Genomic DNA, 19,285 nt, shown 5'->3' with positions numbered 1-19,285 from the left:
AATTTGCCCAAGCAACTTTGCAAAGCAATTCAAAACATGGGGTGTTTTCCATCAGAAAATTTAAACCCTACTCCATTCCAAACTCACTTTGGAAAGATATACAAAGTTTAAGGGTTTTTAACAGTAAGAAATCATCAGAAATAACTGTCCAAACATTCTGGTTTAAAGAACTCTCAGAATTTTTCCTTAAGCAAATATTTACTCAGCACACCCCACCAGCCAATGTGGAAGATAAAGACACGGATGACCCTCGTCCCTGTCCCTGGGCTGTGCCAGCCTCGATGCCCACTTCCATGGTCCCGCGAGGGGCTGTGACACGTGCCAGATGGCTCTGTAGTACCTAAAAACCCACCCCGTTCTCCGCAAATGCCAGGAAGGATGGGGAATGGGGCAGGACCCAGGAAGCCAACGTGGGGGTCACCGAGTCCTAAATGACAAACCCACAGGAGCTCTGGTTTTCAGAAAGCAAGACACAGAAGGTCAGGAGGAAGAAACAAATGGAGGGCAATAAAAGAAAAACACTAATTGGGAGAAATAATGCCTGGAAGCCTAAAACTACACAAATAAACCCAAGACGGCAACAACAGATGCTTGTATGTGTGCCCACATAAAGATACAAAATAAAGCAGCACACACACAAAGCAATATCCGCGTTTCCTGGAGTCTGGAGTCCCTCTTCTGTCCTTGATCCCATGGGGCAGACAACTGTTAGTGGTCCGGGGTGGACCCTTCCAGAATTTTCTGTGCCCCGTGCACGCAGGAGCACAGAGGTGGGCCTGTTGTGGACTCCCCAGTGCCCCTCCCTCCGCTTCCCTTTGCTGACCTGGCAGGGCAGGGCCTCTGGTTGCCTCGGACGTGGAAGGGCCTGAGGTGCTGAGAACAGCACAGGCGTCGCTGGGCAAGGCGCAGTGCCAGGGAGATGCCCGGCCCAGAGAGGAGGGTAGGGGGCAGATGCGGGGTCCGCAGCCGCCCGGGCTTGCCACGGTTTCCACGCAGGAGAAGGAGCGAGGGGCTGGTGAGTTCGGGGTCTGATTCTGGGAGGACTTGAGGGAGGTGCAGAAGAGAAGCAGGGTCCTTGGAGGGGCCGCAAAGTTCCGGGGGCCTCGGGGGTGCATCGGGGAGGGGAGGCCGGCCATCCGGCCCAGGAAGCGACAAGCCAGCTCTGGGCAACTGCTTATGAATTTGAATGAGCTTCTAATTTTCGAATAGTCTTAGGTGCCCGGAATTCTGCACGATCGTACACCGGGCTGTGTGCCCTGCACCCACTTTGTGTCACAGCTGCCACTATGAGGGGCCCAACACTGACGGTCAGCATCACCTAACACGCTGGGTGCTAGCTACTGTCTACTTTGATCTCTTTCTGTCCAGGGCCCCACGTGACATTTAGCCACAGCACGTCTCCTGATAGGTCCTCACGCTTGCTCTTTCCGACGCCGCCGACAGCCTCGAGCGGAACGCCCCTCTGCTGGGCTGTGTGCGACGCCTTCCTCGTGAGGAGACTGGGTGGTGGGTCTGGGGAGGGAGGCCACAGAGGTGCAGTGCCATCTTCGGGGACGTGCCCAGGGGGCAGGCCGTCACACGCCCGGTCACTGTCGGCGTGGCTGTGGCCCCCTCGTGGGCGTGTCTGTCAGGTCTCCCCGTAGCCACCCTGCTCCCCCGCCCTTGGGAGGAAGTCGCTGGGTGCAGCCCACACCTAAGGAGAGCAAGGCGTGCCCCCTCTCTCCGAGGACAGAGCATCCACAGAGAGTCTGTACGGGGCATTTGTCTCTTTTCTCCCATTTGTGTAGGGAAACAGCTTTTTAAAGAGGACTTTGTATCTCGGTGCAGCGTTCCCTACAGATGGGGGCATCTGACGACCGTGTGAAATGTCTCTCATGTCAGGTGGATGAGGGTGGCCCTGCCTCCACGGGGTCCTAGGAGCATGGAGGTCGGGCTCTCCTGATCAGGAGTCCAAGGTCACCTTGTCAGCACCCTCTTCCTCTGGGAAGCGTGGGGCAGCTATTCCTGTGGATCCCAAGGCAGACCAGCAGAGGGCCAGGCACAGAGGGGGCCGGATGAAGGGAGGAGCCGACCCCGCTGGGTCTCCATCTGGGCCCCAAGGCCGGGCTCTGGGGTGCACGGCCACCAGCCCCCGGGGGTTAAGCAAGGGCAGCATGGAGGAGTGAGCCAGCGAGCTGGGTCCTGACCGCGGGCCTCGCACGAGCCCCTTCACCTCGACTCGGCGCCCTCGTGTATGGAACAGGGCCAGTAGCTCCCCGCATTTGCTTCAGAAGACTCTTAAAACCATAGGGATTGTTCATAGGGAAAAAGCTGCTTCTACAAAGACACGGTTTTACTAAGAGCGACCACCTCTGTCAAGAACGGCTGAGAGGACCGGCCCCTGCCTCTGCTCCGAGCTCAGACGCGTGGCCACTCACCAGGTCGGCAGAGACGGCGGTCGTGATCAGGGCGTACGGCCCGCTGACCAGGGCCCCGCTGAGGAGCAGCATGGCTGTGGGAACCAGAAACCAGAAGGAGGGATTTAGTAGCAAAACGGTGCCCTCTGGGAGAGCCTCCACGGCCTCAGCCGCCCCGAGGTGAGCAGCCTGGCGTCAGGCACGGGCCTGGCCTGAGCGGAACGCACGCAGGCGGGTGCTGGGAAGGCGGCCCGCACGTCTGGGGTGTGGTGACTGCCGGGCCAAGTGTGGTGAGCATCTTCCTTTAAACCTGCCTGGATGTGTTTTTAAGTCCTCTCACGCTCCCCTGAAGGCTCCGGCTGTGTCCAGAGGGCCCAGTACTCCCGTTTCCTCAACGGGGGCAGCTGGGGACACCCCAGGAGCGAGCAGAACCCTGGTGCCCTGAGTGTGACCGTGCCCTGGGCGTGCCGGTGCCCCTGTCATCGGTGCTGGCCGGGTGCTAACACCAGCCACGGCCTTCTCTGCAGTGGAAAGGGTTCGCTCCCTCTCAGCGCCCACAGCTGTTGGTTCCCTGAGGGGAACCCGCAGACCCAGCGTAGCCGAGCACCCGAGGGCAGGATAACATGCTTATTTCTGAACACACGCTTTCTACACGGTCCTCCAGGCTCACTTTCTCAAGCTAGCCTCTGGTTCACACTCTGTGCAGTAGCTCCTGGACCACCAGGTCGCGGGAAACCCCATGGTCCCTCACGTCAGCAACCTGCCTTCTGGATAACTTCTGATGGGATCACACACAGCCTGCTTCCTTCCCAGTCCCCACGGCCAGCTTGTTATGACAGAAAGAATATTCACCAACCGTCAGAGCCATCATCGGATAGTGCTGCCTGCGGGAAGTTAAAAAGAGCCCCCCAGTGTCATGCAACTGCTCTCAGGATGGCAGGTGACAGAAGCCAGCTGGGAGCCTATCCCCTGCCCGGCTCCGGCCCGCTCCCGCCCGCCAGGGCTGCAGGCCTCAGGCTTCTCTGGGGGCCTCCTTGCGGCCCCGGAGCCGGCAGCCTGCGCTCTTCTACGCCTGCGCTCAGACCTGCAGATGGGCAAGCCTCCCTCGGGGAGCAGGTGTCCCGCCCAGAGAGGGACACGGGCCTACTGCAGCCACACCAACGCTCCAGCTGTACCAGCCAAATCTGTGCTGATTTTCTACTTTGTCTCACCAAGCTGTGTGGACAGAACCCGGGTGCGCAACAAGAAAAGCCTCACGGACTCACCGATCGTGGCTTCGAGGCCCATTTTGCTGATGGTGGAGAATATGTAGAGCTGCCAAGGGTGTAAACACAGGGGAACCATGGGTTAGCACAGGTGGCCGAACACCGCCCAGGAGCCTGTCCTTCCGAAAAGCCAGGCAGAGGATTCTCAGGCACCAGCGGGAGATGAGCCTCGGTGCCCACGCGCAGGGTCTGACGGCACCCCCCACTCTGAGCTCCCAGGGCTGCCGGACGCGGCCTGGGGCAGCTCTCCCTGGGCTCCGTGTGACCGTCTCCTTCTCAGGCTATCCCCCTGAACAGCTGCAGCGGCTGAAGGGGGTCCTGTGTCAGGGGCCACACCGACGCTTGCTCAGTAAAGGTTCTTAGAGGGTCTGTGCTGGCCAGTGTCCCAGGCCCCCAGATGACTGGCAGCTAGGCCTTGTTGTGGGGACACGGCCCGGCGGACTAGCAGACGGGCAGATGCGTACAACGCAAGTTGATGAGTAATGGCGTTATTCCCAAAATTACCATGAACTGATTGAGAAACCCTCACATTCCCTCTGGGAGGGAGGGGTGCTACCAGCACCCTCAGTTTTCGGACGAGGAAACAGGCCCAGAGAGGGAAGGTCACCTGCCCAAGGTCGTGTGACACCAAATGCATGAAAAGCAGAATCCAGCACGATGGTGGGCAGGGTCAGCGCTGCCTGGGGAGGTAGGGGACCCTAGAGGCTGAGCAGGAGCCTGTGGGGGAGGGGAGAGGGGCCGGGGAGGGAGCACCCCACAGGGAGCCAGGGATGAACGAAGAGGTGGGCCGGCAATGTGCAGGGGGCACGGGAGGCGTCTGGGGGAGTGGGCCCGGCAGGCTGAGGGGCATGCTGAGGGGTTTGGAGGTTATAGCCAGCATCCAGAAACCATGAGCCATGAATGGGGCTGAGTCTGGGCGGGACGTGACAGTGTTTACTGGTGGGGAGGGAGGCTGCTTCTGGAGGCTTGGGGCCTGGACAGGGGAGGGGTGCAGCGGGGGGCTGGACTCACCGTCGGGGCTGCGAGCAGCAGCATCAGGCCACAGGTGGAGGCCCTTTTCTCCAGCCGGTCTGAGATCACACCTGCCAGGATCCCACCTGCAACACAGAGGGGTGAGGCCTGGGGTGCTTGGGTCCCCAGGGCAAGAGCCCATCGAGAGGAAGCGGAGTGTACAAGAGAATCAGCTCCTTCCCCATGCCCCTGTCCATGTTCACCGTCTCAGTGAACAGGCCTCATGGGGCTGTGGGCAGAGGTAGGCGACCCGGGGGCATCTCCCCGTGAGACGGAGGGCAAGTCTCGGGTCTGGTTCCAGGCTGGCCCCGAAGCCCCTTCACTGTCAGGGCACTTAAACCACCAGTCTGCCCCTGCTCCCTGCTTCCGAGGGAGCGCCAGTTCGGGCTCGGAGTCAGGTGCGGGACAGGGGACCGTCACTCGGAGGGACGGCCGTAACGTCCACTCGGGTGATGCGACGTTTTGGGAAACGTGTGTTCCTCTCAACAGGAAGTCAGCTCAGAGAGAACACAGGCCCAGGCGCTCACCTACCGCGGGCAAAGTTTCCCATCCAAGTACAACAGGGAGGGAAGGACTCACCGAAGATCCCGCCCACATCAAACAGGGTGGAGAGCTCCCCGGCTTGTCTGGCGTCCAGGTGATCTAACAAAACGACAAGTGTCCTGGTGAGCAAGTCACAGCAAAGGAAGACTACACATGGCACTCTTTTGTGTCCTAAGGGTGACTTACACCAATAGCAGCTAGCAGTTGACTCTGCAGCCCCCTATGCAGGTAAACGCGCAGAAAAGATGAAAACCACTCTTTACCAAGAAATGAGGATTTGCCCAGCTCAGCCTAATTACCATCCTCTCTGGTTCAGTGTCCCCCAGGGGTGGCCATAAGTTGTGCGCAGCAGAGAAGGCGGTAAGAACTGCCTGGCACAGGGAGGCTCTGGCACGGCGGGAGGGCCACGGACCCTGGCCGGCTGACCCTGAGGCTTTGGGTCTGGAGGGACTGGAGCTCCTCACACAGCAGAGGTAGGAAGCCACGCTGGGCTCCCCGGGGGACTCAGCTTGGCCCGTGCAGGAGAAGTGGGCTGGGGAAGCATTTGGGACCACGGGTCAAGTCCAGCCTTTCCTGGTGACCTCAGTGCCACATACAAGGGACTTGGCTTTTTTAACCACCGGGACTGGGAAAGCCAGCAATTCGTGACTAGAGTCCTGGAAATGTCACCCCTTCTGCAATCACAGGGAACAAAGGAAGAAAGAAGGTAGGGTACCTGTCTATGCTGCATGTGGCCTCCCTGCGCTAATGGAGTCACGTGACAGGGAGCAGCTCCTTACTGTCCCCCCTAATGTGGACGGCCCCCTTACTGCCTCACTGCTGTCCCTGTGAAACCCAGCCCTCTTGCCTCGGGCTCACGGCCACCGCTGCTTGTCCTTAGTGACCACCAGGAATATGTGGTGTTGGGGCCCGGGGCAGGCCGCCCCAGGACAGGCCACTTTGGAATAAAGATTATTTTCAGTTAAGGGGGCACCTGGGTGGCTCAGTCAGTTAAGGGTCTGACTCTTGATTTCGGCTCAGGTCATGACCTCAGGGTCGTGAGATCGAGCCCCACGTCAGGCTCTGAGCTTAGAGTGGAGTCTGCTTGAGATTCTCTCTCTCCCTCCCTCTGCTCATGCACTCTCTAAATAAATAAATAAATAAATAAATAAAAACGTTTATTTCGTGTTCAAGTAATTAAAACCCAGCAGATTCAGCAAAAGCTCTCTGCCTCCCCCACAACTGCCTAGGTTTATACTGGGAAGGGGAGCCTGTACCAGCGAGGGAGCTATTACCAAAGACTCCCCTTTATCTAAGGAACTGATCTGCATAAGGGGGCAACCTTGTGTTTTCCAAACACCTCCTCTCACCTGCCCGCTAATGCGCTTTTGCCCCCCTGTACCCCCAGACCCAAGCCCGCTCCTGAGTTCATATAAGCTTCACGTTACCTCACTGTCTTTGAACTGTCCCTGTCTGTGTGGATTCCCCGTACACACGCTCTTAACTGTGATTTTTTCTGGGCACCTGTCACAGGGCATTTTGATTGTAAGTCCAGCTAGAAGGACCATAGGGCAGAGGAAGGTCTTCCTCCCCGACAGTGGTCTGTGCTCTATGAACCCCCATGTTCCAAATCTCCCCTCGTTGTCACATCCCCAGAGCCCACATCTCTGCGGGGCCCTGGTTCCTTTCCGTTCTCCTTGCAATCCCTGGCTCCTGGGCCCAGAGGCTCCAGGGCCCTCCCTGACTGTCCCCCAACCCCCTTCAGCCGTGGTTGCAGCCCCTGCACTCAGCATCTCTTAAGAACGGCTGGTGCCCCCTCTTGACCTTCCCTCTGTGGTCACACACAGCACAGGGGTGCACGGTGCCGGTGGGCCGGTGCATTCTGTCCTCTCTACAGCTTCAGCCACGGCCGGACTTAGGAAACAGGCTGTCAGCTGTCCCTAAAATTAGAGCTCACCTCCAAGGAGCAATTTCCAGGTCAGATGACTCAGCATTTATTATCTCAGATCCCCGGGGCCTCTCCTCCTCATGGGAGGGTGTGACCTGAAGTTCGATGTAGCCTAGATTGAAATGCAGGCCGCCCCAGATAGGAAGAGCCCCCTGGAGCTGGCAGCCACAGCTGGGAACACGGGGCCCCTTAAGCCCCATCAGAGTTATTACGGCAATACAACTTCCATATCTGAATTCTCTTTCTGCCTCTACTTTTCTACTAATCACACTGTTTGATCCAAAAGTACGTCTCAACTCATCGTGCATCATGAGGCTCTAGAAATCAGCACATAAAAGGGAGTCCAGATCACAGCCCCTGCACGAACGTAACATCGGTGCTTCCAGCAAGAACTCACCCACGTTTGTGATGTACAGAGGAAGCCAGAAGAGGAAGGTATAGCTGACCAACTTTGCAAACAGCAAACACAGAGAGAACTCGATCACACCCTGAAAAAGAGAGAGCCAGTCTTTATCCCAAGTGTGTACACAGCAGGTTTATTGAAACGAGCAACACAATTATGAGTTACTTCATTCCCATAAAAACAGCTGGCATGTCTGTCTGGTGGGGCACCTGCAGAAGCCGCGGGGAGTGGGAGGCGGCATCTGTGGGTCAGGGTGCTGCCCGAGGATGGGGGTGGCAGGGGTGGTCAGAGGACCCGCCCACGGCCACTCTTGCAGCACCTGCCTATCTTTGCAGATGGAGACCCAAGGTCTTGACGTCAGATCAGAGTCCATAAAAGTATGCGCTGATTTGATTCCCACACCACAACGCTCTGGAAACCTAGCTGTTAAAGGAGTTCTCAAAGAGCGTGCCTGGAGGGGCCACCTCGCCACTGTGCACGTGGTGTTCTCTCTCCTTTTGCCAGAAACCACTGCAAACCACGCAGCAGCCGACACACACAGGACAGGCCTTCCGACCAGTCACAGCGCACACACGTGCCCGCACCTGCACCCAACAAAGTGGGGGCACTGGGAAGACACCAGGAAGAGAAATGCGGGTCTTGACGAGGACCCCGGGGCCTGCGGTCTGACAGCTGCTGTCAGAGTCCTGTCTGTGTTCTACCTGAGCTCTGTTCTTAGAAAGACGTGGCATCACGAGACACGCATCCCAGACATCTTCGGGAGGTCTGGGTGAGACACGGGGTAACGCTAGGGTGTCACGCTGTGTGCGCACAGGGACACCCACCAAACTAGGCAGAGAACACAAATCTCACTTTATGCGATTCTGGAATTACCCGAGTTAGTGTCTCACAGTGGCTAGCTCGGTCCGAGGATGCACGCGCGGCTCATGGCATGAGGACCACGCGCCCAGCGCGGCGCTCGCCACTGTCCTGAGCGACCTCATTCAATCCTTGGAACCGTAAGTATTGCACCGAGCCCCAAGCCCCGTTGCAGATGAGGAAACAGAGGCTCAGAGTGGCTGGCACACTTGCCTGGGACCCCCAGCGCATCTGTGGCGGCGCCAGGCCGGGCCACAGTGCCACCTTCGCCCTGTAACTGTGCGCCCTACCCTCAGCCGAGCAGCCACACGATAAGGCACCACCGGGAAAGTTACTAGTTGTTATTAAGGGTGAGTTTTTATTTAAACGCCGCCAGCCCACATTCTCAGTGGCTCTGGGAGCCCCGGCCTGGCCTTCCACGCTCCCTGCTGGCCGGACGCCCAGCTTCATCTGGGTGCTGCCAGGACTTTCTGTTCTCCAGCACAAGTTCTCTGACGTTCTTTCACTTCGGTGACGTGATTCTCAGGTCCCGGGTGTACTGTTTATGTTTCCTGCCTCACCCAGGCGCTAAAGGGCCTCTGGGCCTCTGCCCCCTCAGCCCTTTCTCACTGGGGGCCGCGTGAGCCTCCCTGGTGAGGCTGACCATGTCTGTGTGTGAGGTCGGCAGTAGCTCCCTGGTGAGGCTGACCATGTCTGTGTGTGAGGTCGGCAGTAGCTCCGCTGATATCACACCCAAGGGCAGGAGTTCAGACATTTCTAGGTGCGGTCCACCGGCCTGGCCACAGCATGGGCCTGGACATCCTCCCCCACATGGGCAGTGTTTGCGATCTCCCCTCTCCACCTGCTTATGCCCTGGGCTCTGCCTTCATTGCCCACCATGGCTCGCCATGTTAGAAGAACACATTTTCCACGTGTCCTTTGTGAGCCCCCCAGATTCTCTGCTGAGGGAGCCCATGAATTTCATACAAGAAAAACCTAAAGCAACAAGAAATCTCACCACGGCACAGCTCCCTGCCCCGTGTGGAAAAACCTCTCCCTGGACCTCCTTCATGCCCTCACCACACACCAGCGCGCCCACCAGCAGGTGCTCCGTGTGCCCGTCAGCCTGGAGCCAGGGCCCACCGCCTCAGCACGGCCCAGCACTCTGATCTTTAAACAACGAACAGAGTCTGCGGACCAGCAGCATTGTCTGCCCAGGGGCTTGTCTTTTCCCTTGGCTCTGCACACTACCCCCCCACTCCTTCCGTTAGCACGTGCAGCTCCAACACACCAGCTTTGTTCTCCTAAAAGCATGTTAAAGGGTAAAGCAAACCGAGTGGGCTCACCCACACTCCAGAGCGGGACTCGGAGACAGTGCCCCCCACACCCGCCCCGGGGGCTCACACTCAGGGTCTTCAGGCTCAGGGAGGGGCTGGGCCACGGGGCAAGGGGCTTGCTGGAACCAGATGTTCTGGTTTCCTAAGTGGAGATGGGAAGCCCTATTTGTCAACGAAATGGGTGAACTTCTACATGGAGGCAACTAATTTTGAAAAATTGAAAGCTTAGTGTGAGGCAAACAGACACCGCAGCCTTACTCAGTCCCGAGACTGCCTGTTGGCAACCTCTGGTTTGTGCAGGAGAGTACATAACCACGGGTTTCTTTTGTTAAGCTTGATCATCAAGAGGAGGCACAAATGCCCCTTCCTGAAACTCCCCCCAGGCGCGCGTACTCACGGGGATCCTCAAGGCCCCGGTGAAGCTGATGGCGGCCGTGCTGCTCCCGCCATCAGCTGGGAGGACAATGACGTGGTTCTGATGGACGGGGTGCTTTCCGTCTGACAGCAACAAGCACTGCATCTCAGGGTCCTGGAGGTGAATCCCATTGGGAAGGAAAGAGAGGAGAAAAGGTGTTAGCAGGGAGTGTGCATCTGGCTGAGTGGGGCCAGAACTCCTGAGCAGGACGCTGCTCCCCTAGGTCATGGGGTCATCCTGGGTATGCTGCTCACCGGGTCCTCACCTTAGAGGTCTGAACGCCCATGTGTCTCTAGGAAATGCTCACTAGAAACAGGCAAAATCCTTTGACCCAGCAATCTAGGAATCTATTTGTGAAAGATAATTTGAAAGGTGGAAAAATACCATAAACTGAACGTTGCACCACCAGGGAGAACTGGTCAAGTGCATCCATATAAAGGACATATCTTGCGGTTGTTAAAAAAAAAAAAAAAAAAAAAAGCTGGTGAGATTTTAATGCTTATGTCCCATTAACTGCATTTTCATTACGATCTTTAAAAACATTTAGTATATACCTATTACATATCTAGGTAACTAGCGGGATCTAATTATAGGGGAAAAAGGCAGATAAATTCTAAACTGACAATGGTTATCACTGAGTAACTGAATTATGTGTGATTTTTAGGGAAAGGTCAATAGGTCAATAAATTCTTTACATGGCCCTGTATTTTCTAAGGAGTTCACAATGGACACTCATTACCAGAAATAACATTATTTTAAAATTCATAAAGCACTTCCAATATTCTGTAAATTCCAATTCTGGACATTCCTAAAGGACAGTTTGCCTTCATTAAAGCAAAGAACAGTGCTCCCCAGTTCCGGGGTGGGGGCCAAGTCAGAGCCAAGATGATCTAAAGATGTTCTTCATGAGTGAACCATGAAGGTCCAAAACTTACAAAGAAATGTTTCTGTGCATCACAGTTTTATTGTGTTTATCTCACTACAACCTTTGCAAGTTTCAAAGTGCAGTTAAATGAGGAAAAAAGAAACGAATAATATGTTGCCATATTCCTCTCTCGATATTTAGAATTCTTTTCCAGGGAAGAACAGAAATTGGCATCCTGGAAGGAAGGCTCCAGCAGCCGGCCCCTGGGGCGACCCAAGGTTCCCATCACTGAGAAGCTGACATCCAACAACGATGTGGCCTGGTGATGGGCCTACTCACACTTCAGCATATAATCTGACGTTTCTGAGGATGACAAATCCCCAGTGAAACCGCACATCTTCCTAACGACAATTCCATAACAGCATACAGAAACAGAGAACTAGGGTCTGAGTCTGTAGTAAAGAACTTTTCTCTCTTGAATGACACCACTAGTGGTCCCGTTCAGGAGACCAAATCGATAGTTGTCAATCGCAGGTAAACACCGCAATCTCCGGGGCTGTGAGGGAGCCCGGCACTCGGGCTGCACCCTGGACCAGTCACAGCAATCTTGGGGGACAGGCCCCGGGAGAGTCTGGCGTGCAGTCAAGGCTGAAAACTGCAGGACAGGTTCTGTTTAGTTTTTAAGAATTTTAGGGTATGAATTATGATATAACAGAAATCATTCAACAATATGTGGTTTCATCAATTTCATGAATACTGTCACCAAACCCATGAAATTCTATATATCTTATTAAATTGCTTCATTGAAAAAAAGATGTATTAAAACAAACTTGCAAATGAATGGAATGAAGAGTCTAAACTAGGAAATGTATGAACTATAGGAAAAAATAGACTTTTAGACCAATTATAGGAAAAAATACTTTCAGATTCATTACTTTCAAATGAATTGACACCTATGTGTAGCTATCAATATACATAGTTACTATACTATTTTAATAAAATATTTGATTTTTTATCTTAATTCCCATATAGTTAACGTACAGTTTAGGGTGTACGATATGGTGATTCATCACATTACATACGACACCCGGTGCTCATCACAACAGGTGCACCTCTCCTGAATCCCCATTGCCTATTTCCCCCATCACCCTGCCTACCTCCCCTCTGGTGACCATCAGTATCTGTTCCTTGGTTTGTCTCTCTCTTTTTCCCCTTTGCTCTTTTAATTCCACATGAGTGAGATCATATGGTATTTGTCTTTCTCTATTTTGCTTAGCATAATACCCTCTAGCTCCATCCATGTTGCTGCTACAGCAAAATTTCATTCTTTTTTATGGCTGAGTAATATCCCCCCCCCCCAACACACACACACCTTCACTTCTCCTTTAACCATTCATCTATCAATGGATACTTGGGCTGCTTCCATATCTTGGCTACTGTAAATAATGCTGCAATAAACATAGGAGTGCATGTATCCTTTGAATTAGTGTTTTTGTATATTTTGGGTAAATACCTAGTAGTGTGATTTCTGGATCATAGTGTAATTCAATTTTTAACTTTTTGAGGACCCTCCATACTGTTTTCCAGAGTGGCTGCACCAGCTTGCATTCCCACCAACAGTGTAGGAGGGTTCCCCTTTCTCTGCATCCTCGCCAACATCTGTCGTTTCCTGTGTTGTTAATTTTAGCTATTCTGACTGGTGTGAGGTGGTATCTGATTGTGGTTTTGATTTGCATTTCCTTGACAATGAGTGACGTTGAGCACCTTTGCACGTGTCTGTTGGCCATCTGGATGTCTTCTTTGGAGAAATGTCTGTTCATGTCTTCTGCCCATTTTTAAATTGTATTGTCGTTGTTTGGTGTTGAGCTTTACAAGTTCTTCACAGATTTTGAATACTAACCCTTTATCAGATATGTCAATTGCAAATATCTTCTCCCATTCCGTAGGCTGCCTTTTAGTTTTGGTGTTTCCTTCACTGTGCAGAAGCTTTTTATTTTGAGAGGCCCCAACAGTTAATTTTTGGTTTTATTTCCCTTGCCTCAGGAGACATATCTAGAAAGATGTTGTTCGGGCTGATATCAGAGACATTACTATCTGTGCTCTCCTCTAGGATTTCTATGGTTTTGGGTCTAGGACAGGTGTTTGTAAACACTAAAGCAGGCTCTCCAGGGGATGGCATGCAACCAGATAAAGAGAAAACACAGAGTGAACAGATCCTGCTCAGGTAAGAGAAGAGGGGCTCCAGCCTAGAGCAGGAATTGCACACGGAAACCAACCCGGCCCTTCCCGGGTCTGTAAAGCATTTCTGGGCCACTCGCTGGGCTGGTGGAAAGCCCCAGATCCAGCCCTTCAGCTCTTTAGCTAAGCTTGGCCTTTGTTGGAAAGGGCGCCCTGCCCACAGCCACTCATCTTTATGCACAGCTCGGGGGCTCCCAGCTACCAAATTCCAGTCCTTTGCAGTGTCTGGAGGACACAGAGGGAAAGTGGGAAGTCACAGTGGGTTTTCCAAAACAAACTAGGAGAGCAAAGCTGCCTCCTTACAGAGCCAGAGACCCCCTGGGTCGACCAGGACGTGGGAAGCTGTGCATCAGGGGCCCTACAGAGTCTGATGGCACCTCTGGAGCCCTCGGCGGGGGGATGGGCCTTCTTCAGCCAGGGAACCCCACTCCTAGGCTTAGGAGTCAGAGAGCAACAGGGCTCCATGCGATTAAAACAGACACAGACACACGCACGGCGGGGGGAGGGGAAGCGTGTAATAATGCACTAATCTAAACGTGATAAGCCCACGCCATGCCCTCCGCTGCCTGCAGCTACACTGTGCCAGAAGGTCGCCCCCAGGGAACTGGGGATTCCTCCTGCTGTGCCACGTGGAGTCACCTTTAGCATTAAAACACCCACTCAGTGCTCAGGAAGTGTTTGCTGAGCCACAGCCAATCAGAAAGATCCTCAGAGAAGCCAAGGAAGGGCAATGACACGTGACCGCAAGGTGACAAACTTCGACCATCCACGAGCCAATCATCATAAAGACCCGAAGTAGGGAAGAGGGTCCTCCTGGCTCCGTGAGGCCAGAGCCCCTTCCTCATCGCTCATCCTTGCTTCTTCACCCGCCCCTTTCCTTTCGCCCTTCCTCACGAAGTTGTTCAGCATCCTGCCTGGCACAGAAACGGTGGTGATGCGGGGGCTGGGTGACGTTTAATTCCCAGCCCAGAAGATCTGAGCCAGGTCATTCTGGGAAAGGGGACACCAGGATGTCCGGCCGAACTTGGGGGGCGTCCAGCCCCGTGACCCGAGAGCCACCTCCAGTGCCTGAGCCCTTCCTGCCACATAAGGGACAAGGGACCAAAACCTGCTTGGTCGTGAGCACGTCAGGGTCAGCCTGCGGTGTGGCCAGGCCCGAAGAGACAAGACCTGCCAAGGCCTCTCCGGTGACATGTTAGTCAATACACTTTGGCAGAAGGAGCAGGAAAGGGAAGAGGGAAGTGACACTCGAGAAGACAGGGCCAGCTCGACTGGTCAGTACTGCGCCGCAACACAGGGTCCAGGGTCTTGACTCAAAGGAAAAAGTAAGTCTTCAGTAACAATCAGGAGTTACAGCCGTTCGGACATTGACTGACACCTGATGCTGTGGACCCACTATCTGTGTACCTCCAAAGTTCCTGAGTGGAAGCCCAAGTCCTACTGTGGTGGGTGGAGCCCTCAGGATGGGGTCCGTGCCTTGTAAGGAGAGGCCCCGAGAGTTTGCGTCCCTCCCGTGCTTTGTTTGTCAAGCGGCGGGCTGCAAGCCCGGAAGTGGGCCTTGCCAGACCCCAGACCCACCTGTGCCTTGATCTGGGACTTCCTGCCTCCAGAAGGAAATGTGTTGTTTAAACCACACAATCTATGGTAATTTTGTTGGAGCAGCCCAAACTAAGACACCCGACTTTTTAAATGCACCCTCAGCAATGAGTAGAGAGGTTAGAGCTTTCCAGTTGGATTTCCCTAAATTCCAAGAACCACGATGTATGAGACATCATTTTTCCCTTTCCCGTTATTTCCACCACCACAAATAAGTTTCCTTAGGCAGTAAAGAAAAAAAAAGTAAGAAGCCCATTTGGTACATTTATCCTTTAAGGTATTTGATTTAAAAAGAAAAGAACTTACAATATTGATGAGTAAAACCCAGTCTGAGATGCCCCCACGGCTCAGTGCTGTGAAGCAGAGCCCCATGAAGGACTGGTCGGAAGTACCCTGAAAGGGAAGGGGCCCACTGCGCTGCCTCGAGGCCTCCCTTCGGAGGACGACCAGGCAGGTCCCTGAGCACTCTGCCTCAGTTTCCTCATCTGGAACACGGGAGTGGCAGGGTGGATACTTGGGAGATGACTATGTTGCCTCTTGGGCCCACCTCCCATCCCCAGCCCTCCCTGTGCATTCCCTGAACCCCCCTGGCCCAGGTGCGTGCAGACACCCCCCCCTTCACAGCTCTATCCACGCCCCCTGCGTAGGGACGGCTCCCAAGACCGGACCTGGACCAGTGTCTGCTCACCCCTCTCACTGGGCTCTGTGCCTGGCATTTAGCTGCTGCGGAAACTGCTGGTTCCCCGTCTGTACCCCATCCTGCCCCCCAGAATGGGAGTCCATAGGAGCAGGGCAGACACTGTGGCTGAGGCTCCGGGCGCTGCCTGACCTAGAGCGTGCCTGGGACACCGAATGCTGCCAACAGTCGTGGAATGAGTGCATCGCTTTCAGGTTGATTACAAACTTAAAGTAAGTCCGGCCTGCTACCTAAAAAAATCGCACAAGGCACACATGGGTCTTACGGAAGAAATACGAGACCCAAGTTTGTCACCGAGCCTGGGCTCTGATCTCTGCCAAGCAGCACAGGCTGGTCCAACTCACCAGAGGCTTGTTCTTGTTGTCCGTGAAGACCTGCTTCTGCAGTCGGAATCTGTGTGTGCCGTTCTCACAGCCCTTCAGCTTCGGGGAGAGGAAAGCACAGTGAGCAATTACCGACCTGACAGCCGGCCACCACCTCTAATTGTAGGGTGGCAAGGGCGCTCGGCGCGAGCCCCACAAAACAGCTCCCAGGCGTGAGTAAGACCCATGATTCAAATAAAACACAGGGCGGATGGGCCTGGGTGGCTCAGTCGGTCGAGTGACCAACTCTTGATTTTGGCTCAGGTCAGGATCTGGGGGGCGTGGGGTCGAGTCCGGTGTTGGGCTCTGCGCTGGGGAGTCTGCTGGAGATTCTCCCTCCCTCTCCCTCTGGCCCTCCCCCTGCTCACGTGCTCTCTCTCTCTAATAAACAAATAAAATAAAACAAAGGGCTAACTGGGGGCTCTAGACCCCAGACAAAAGCAGGTGAGAAGATCCTTTTGGGAAGAACGATCCAAGACTGAGGTACGGGGACATGGAAAGCTGCTGACTGGCAAAACTTCATTTTGCTTCAAGCTCTGACATTTGCAAACGACCTTGAAAGGGAAGGCCCGTAGAAACAATATCGGGCAATGTTCTCTGACGAGTGAGGAACCGAGGCCCCTCCTAGGTCAGTAGATGGTTCAGAAGGCAGGATGTGTGTGCGCAGGCACGCGTGTGTCCCCTCCCTCGGCTGGGCACCTTGGAGTGGAGCTGCTGGGCCAGCTCTAAGGGTTAATTCACTGCACAACTAAACACTGATCCCTGTAAACTCTGAGACCGAAATTCATGCTCATGGCAGGAAAAGGACTTTTTTTAAAAAAAGTTATAAAATATCAACTATAGTTTTTTTTTTTTTAATGTGGCCTTTAGCCTTCCTGAAGGCAGTGATTTTCAAAATTGAGTTTTTGCTTATTTTTGCTTAAGAATGTACCGGAACTCTTCTTTTCTAATTAATTGTGCTCAAAAGCTCCACGTATTGCCAAATGGACGGCAGCAGGACGCTCTGGCCCCAGGGCCCTTGCACATGGCAGCCGCGGCCCCGGCAGAGAGCAAGAGGAGACCCTGCGAGTGACTGGCGGTGAGAGGTAAGCGGGATTTATGCTGCGGAAAACAGGGAGCCGCGGGAGGCTGTCAGTCAAGTTAGGGACCTGCTCTGACTCCTACTTCTAGAAAATCTTCCCAGGTGAAGTGTGAAGCATGGGTTTTGGAGGAGCAGAGGGGAATTGCTTGAGGAGCCTCAGAGGAGAGACGCCGGTGCCATGGGTCACAGTGGTGGAGGGGACATCCTGCGTGTCTAGGACTCCTGTGGATTTGGCCTGCCCATGGTGAGGACAGGGGTTCCCTGACTGAGACAGGGAACGTGGGGCCCAGCAAGTTTACGGGGTGGAGAGATGACTCTAGCTGTGGCATGTCTGAGCCCCCCAGAGCCCCCGGCAGGGATGGCAGAGGGGGGCGGCGGCACATGTGACCGCAGAGCTCAGCGGGAGGCCCTGCTGGGACGCAACACTGGCGCACAGGGAGGCGCGGACCGCCAGGGCCTGTGCGGATCTCCGGCGGGGAGGGCGCGGACAGGCGCTGGCGCATCGGGGGTCCGGCAGAGGCGCGGGGCCAGCAAAGCGCTCTGCGTGGGCACGACGGGGAAGCCCGAGAAACAGAGCGTCACACGCGGGAGGGAAAACGCGTGTCAAACGCTGGCAGCAGGCCGTGGGGTGGGGCCAGAGGCTGAGCACATGCGGCCAGATGCTGCTGCTGGGACCGGGCCGGGCTGTTTCAACGGGATGGTGCAGGCCTGACGGAAGGAGAGCAGCCATGCAGCCGGAGTGGGGGGAGGGGGGTGACTCGTGGGGCCTGCTCTAAGGTAAGCGGGGAACCGGGCCACAGAGACTTCGTCCAAGGTGGGGACACCACCTGCGGGAGCAACAAAGGGAGGGGGGAGAACGACACAGGAGGAAGTGGGACGGCAGGAGCAAGACCCTCGCGGCCAAGACAGGGCAGGGCTGGCCTCACGGCAGCCTCTGCACGCACGGCTGTGCCCAGGACGCACCGCGCTCCTTGTCCGGGTTTCCGCTGCTGTGCTGATGACTGGCCTTCTCTAGCATCTAGCACTGCCACTATTTTGAGGGCGGGACCTACACACCTGTTGCCCACTGACACTGCACAGACTGAACCAGGCTGATGACAGTCATCGGACACCTGGCCGACGGCACACCGTCCTATAGGAGACACAAGTGGGGGCAGGCGGGGGCTGGGTGGCTCCGTCGTTAAGCGGCTGCTTTCGGCTCAGGTCAGGATCCCGGGGGCCTGGGATCGAGCCCCGTATCGGGCTCCCTGCTCTGCTTCTCCCTCTGCCCCTCCCCCTGCTTGTGCGCTCTTTCTCGCTCTCTCTCAAATAAATAAAATCTTTAAAAAAAAAAGGAGAGGAGAGGGGGTCCTTACCACCGCCAGGGAGGAGGAGCAGGCGATGTCCTTCGGATCTGAAACAGCAAACGGGAACAGCGGTGAACCCAGGGCTGGGCGTTTCCACCACCCACGAAATCACACCAAAACAAGACACCACCTGATACTTGACCAAATGAGCAACGGTTGAAGAAAAGGACAATGGGCGTGGCAGCACCCCGCCACGCACGCCCCACACCCCTGTCCGTCAGTCTGTCACGCACGCAGGTGGAGGAGGGAGCCCCGGCAAAGGCAAACCGTCGCACGTGTGAAGACGGCTCCGCACCTCGGGAAAGACTTCACACGGGACAAGCACAAAAAGCTCGAGTAGTGGGTGACCTGTAACATTTATGATGCATTGTTCCACACCATGGAATCAATTACAAATACAAATTAGTGGGGACAAAACATCTACCTTGATAAAGAACAAGAGACCTTTTCATCTAAACGCAAAGAAGGAAGGACACGTGCAGTCACAGAACCGACAGCCAGACCTACGGCCACGAGGAGCCGGGGGGAGCAGACCCCCTCCTTCAGAATCAAGGCGGCGGCCTCAAACAGATCCGCCCTGCCCCCTGCCCCCCCCCCCCCCGAATCCGGGTCTTTTTGTAACTTTGGGTAAAAGAGCTTCGCGGGCACACCAACAGCCCGGCTGGAGCCCGGCTGGGGCCCAAGTGAGGAGGAGGAGCCAGGGGGTTCTCTCTGCTCACACACTCCTGCGTGGGGGCCCCGGGGGCCCAGCATGAGGGGAAGTCAGAAGGCTACAGAAATGCCTCCTATCATGAGGCGAGCTCGTGGCGCTGCCTCCAGAGCGAAGTCACCGCGGAGCAGAGAGGAGCCGTGTGCGGAGCCGCCCCTCCCGACCGCAGCTGCAGGGAGACTGGGGGGGGTGCATGGTGGGGGAAGGGCGCTGCCCCAGACAGGCCACATCTGAGCAGACAGGCCTATGTGGGGGGT

At 55.3% G+C, this 19,285-nt stretch overlaps 1 protein-coding gene across 6 annotated transcripts in view; it reads right to left on the bottom strand.

Annotated features, from left to right (window-relative positions):
- The window catches only part of SLC37A1 (solute carrier family 37 member 1), a 74,625-nt gene that overhangs the window by 11,637 nt on the left and 43,703 nt on the right, over window positions 1–19,285 (bottom strand). For 4 of the 6 annotated variants that reach the window (XM_027582154.2, XM_027582152.2, XM_027582155.2 and 1 more), the window contains 8 exons: window positions 18,329–18,366; window positions 15,875–15,952; window positions 10,117–10,248; window positions 7,540–7,630; window positions 5,252–5,314; window positions 4,673–4,758; window positions 3,662–3,710; window positions 2,418–2,491 (listed from right to left, as the gene is read on the bottom strand). In XM_027582154.2, the coding sequence (XP_027437955.1) occupies window positions 2,418–2,491; window positions 3,662–3,710; window positions 4,673–4,758; window positions 5,252–5,314; window positions 7,540–7,630; window positions 10,117–10,248; window positions 15,875–15,952; window positions 18,329–18,366 (611 nt within the window). Of the gene's footprint in view, window positions 1–2,417; window positions 2,492–3,173; window positions 3,281–3,661; window positions 3,711–4,672; window positions 4,759–5,251; window positions 5,315–7,539; window positions 7,631–10,116; window positions 10,249–15,874; window positions 15,953–18,328; window positions 18,367–19,285 lie in introns of those variants that run through there. The other 2 variants (XM_027582156.2, XM_035727330.1) reach the window with 2 other exon arrangements.

The sequence above is a fragment of the Zalophus californianus genome, chromosome 1 (assembly GCF_009762305.2).
Source record: "Zalophus californianus isolate mZalCal1 chromosome 1, mZalCal1.pri.v2, whole genome shotgun sequence".
Lineage (NCBI taxonomy): Eukaryota > Metazoa > Chordata > Mammalia > Carnivora > Otariidae > Zalophus > Zalophus californianus.
The sequence above is the reverse complement of the archived record's forward strand: the minus strand, read 5'-3'. Positions and strand labels throughout refer to the sequence as shown.